At 41.1% G+C, this 1985-nt stretch overlaps 1 protein-coding gene across 1 annotated transcript in view; it reads left to right on the forward strand.

Moving 5' to 3' along the window:
- Nucleotides 1-619: 619 nt before the first annotated feature.
- SARC_02531 (hypothetical protein) overlaps nucleotides 620-1985 on the forward strand; it is a gene marked incomplete at its 5' end in the record, with an annotated part of 13074 nt that continues 11708 nt past the window's right edge. The window contains 3 exons of the mRNA XM_014303699.1: nucleotides 620-631; nucleotides 746-840; nucleotides 1379-1564. Of these exons, the coding sequence (XP_014159174.1) occupies nucleotides 620-631; nucleotides 746-840; nucleotides 1379-1564 (293 nt within the window). The remainder of the gene's footprint in view (nucleotides 632-745; nucleotides 841-1378; nucleotides 1565-1985) is intronic.

Below are 1985 nucleotides of genomic sequence, written 5' to 3' on the forward strand. Positions count from 1 at the left end.
TATATATATATATATATATATATATATATATGTATATATATATTTATATATTTATATACGCTTTCTCAGTATCAATACACACTGAAAGGCATGCTTATTGAGCTCGTCCGCGTATTCTGCCTATATCGTTTCGTACTTCCAAATCCTACGGATTGATGAGCATCCGTAGTGGGGCAGTTCCTTCAGCTAACCTGCCAGATACGCTTGAGTTCTGCACGCGGAATATCTAGTAGGCCCGCGCATGCAATATTATGTAAACCGGACATTCACTCGATACTGCCGGGTACTGTGTGTGTATTTATATATACCGATATGCGCGGATCGATCTATTCGTTCGTGCCATACAATACTATACACATGAGTCGAGACGTTTGCTAATGGTCGTACGAGGTTGGATGAGTACCTTGTCATGCACTACTGTGGAAAGTACGTTCTGATCCGTAGTTGTTTTCACTTAAAGCAAATACACTCGTAGTATATTGACACTCTATCGTCATCCTTTTGTTATTGACCTACTGTCGAGTACTACATCTTAATGATGTACATACAGCCTGCGTACAGCCTCTCTGAGGAGAAGTTCTATTCTTCGATGTAATTCCAAGGGCCACAGCGAGTGGGTATGAGAATACAGGTCAACCCTGTGCTTATCTGAAGGTTGTGTACATGCTCATCTGGAGGTTATGTACATGCTCATCTGGAGGTTGTAAGCGTGCTTATCCGGAAACTCTGTACATTCCCCTTGCAGCGTGAGAAGTGGACGTCTGTTCTATCGGATGTGGATCCTCTGCTGGTCGAATTGGAGAGTGAGCGTCAGAAACACCGGTTCTTGAGCAGCCTGGAGTGAGTGCAGTCGATGGGTGATGTTCATATGTACTAAGGTCACTGTGGGTATGCTGTATATGTGTTACAAAGGACGTGCCTGTATCGTTACTTCGGAGTGTTCCAAGGTGACGATGCTGTGCTTGAAGGGGGTGCAGGTTCTGCTAGCCTGGTAGCTGTGATCATGGTGTGTTTTAGAGCTCACGTCCAGCCTACACCCATCTTGCGAGCAAAATTTCAATGTCTTTGGTAGAGATAATTCTGTACACAGCGACTATCATCGGTCTACCTACTATTGGAGTCATTCTATGCGAATTTACTTCAAAGATAAGGATCAGTCGGGGATGGCTACCCGTGGTCCGCTTTAGGGCGCTTACGAAAGTGTAGAGTATGCTAGTCCCCGGTTCACGTACTACTGTACTGAATTAGGTACGATATCTATGAACCTTCTTAGAAAATGGACAACAGACTAACTGCAAATCTCATGGTTTTCGCATATTCCAAGTTCAATCCATATCCTCTGCACACCCTTGACCCCACCACTGTGATGCATATCCAGGGACATCGAGACACATGCCAAAGTCATGGAGACCGCTATGACCGGAGGTGAGATGGAGAAGACGCTCGCCCCATACAACGCACTCTTCAACCTGAACAAAGAGCTGGCGACAAACACGTCGTATATGCGGCTGCAGAGCCACTGCCAGCATAAGCTGGAGAGCTGCTACTCGAAGTTGATACAGAGGTAATTTAGAGACTAGTCTACTGGGTTCTCTAATCTGTCTTTCATGATTGTTCGGTGTAAAGGGTGTCCACTATTCCTGCAGAAGGAGATGCACAAAATATCTACTCGAAATATAGTAGCAGGGTATTACGCCATGACTTGAATGTTGCAATTTACGGAAGGATGATATTCTCAGGAATGTGAATTCGAGCGCATAATATCACACGATTGTTTCCGTATTGTACATACCACATATAAGTTTACCTTCGAATGTGTACGTAAGTTGAATGTATATATATATATGTATATATTAAATATATATATATATATATATATATATATATATATATATATATATACATATAAATATATATATAAATATATATATATATACATATATATATATATATATATATATATATACATAATAAATATATATATA

Source organism: Sphaeroforma arctica (assembly GCF_001186125.1).
Source record: "Sphaeroforma arctica JP610 unplaced genomic scaffold supercont1.115, whole genome shotgun sequence".
Taxonomy (NCBI): Eukaryota; class Ichthyosporea; order Ichthyophonida; genus Sphaeroforma; species Sphaeroforma arctica.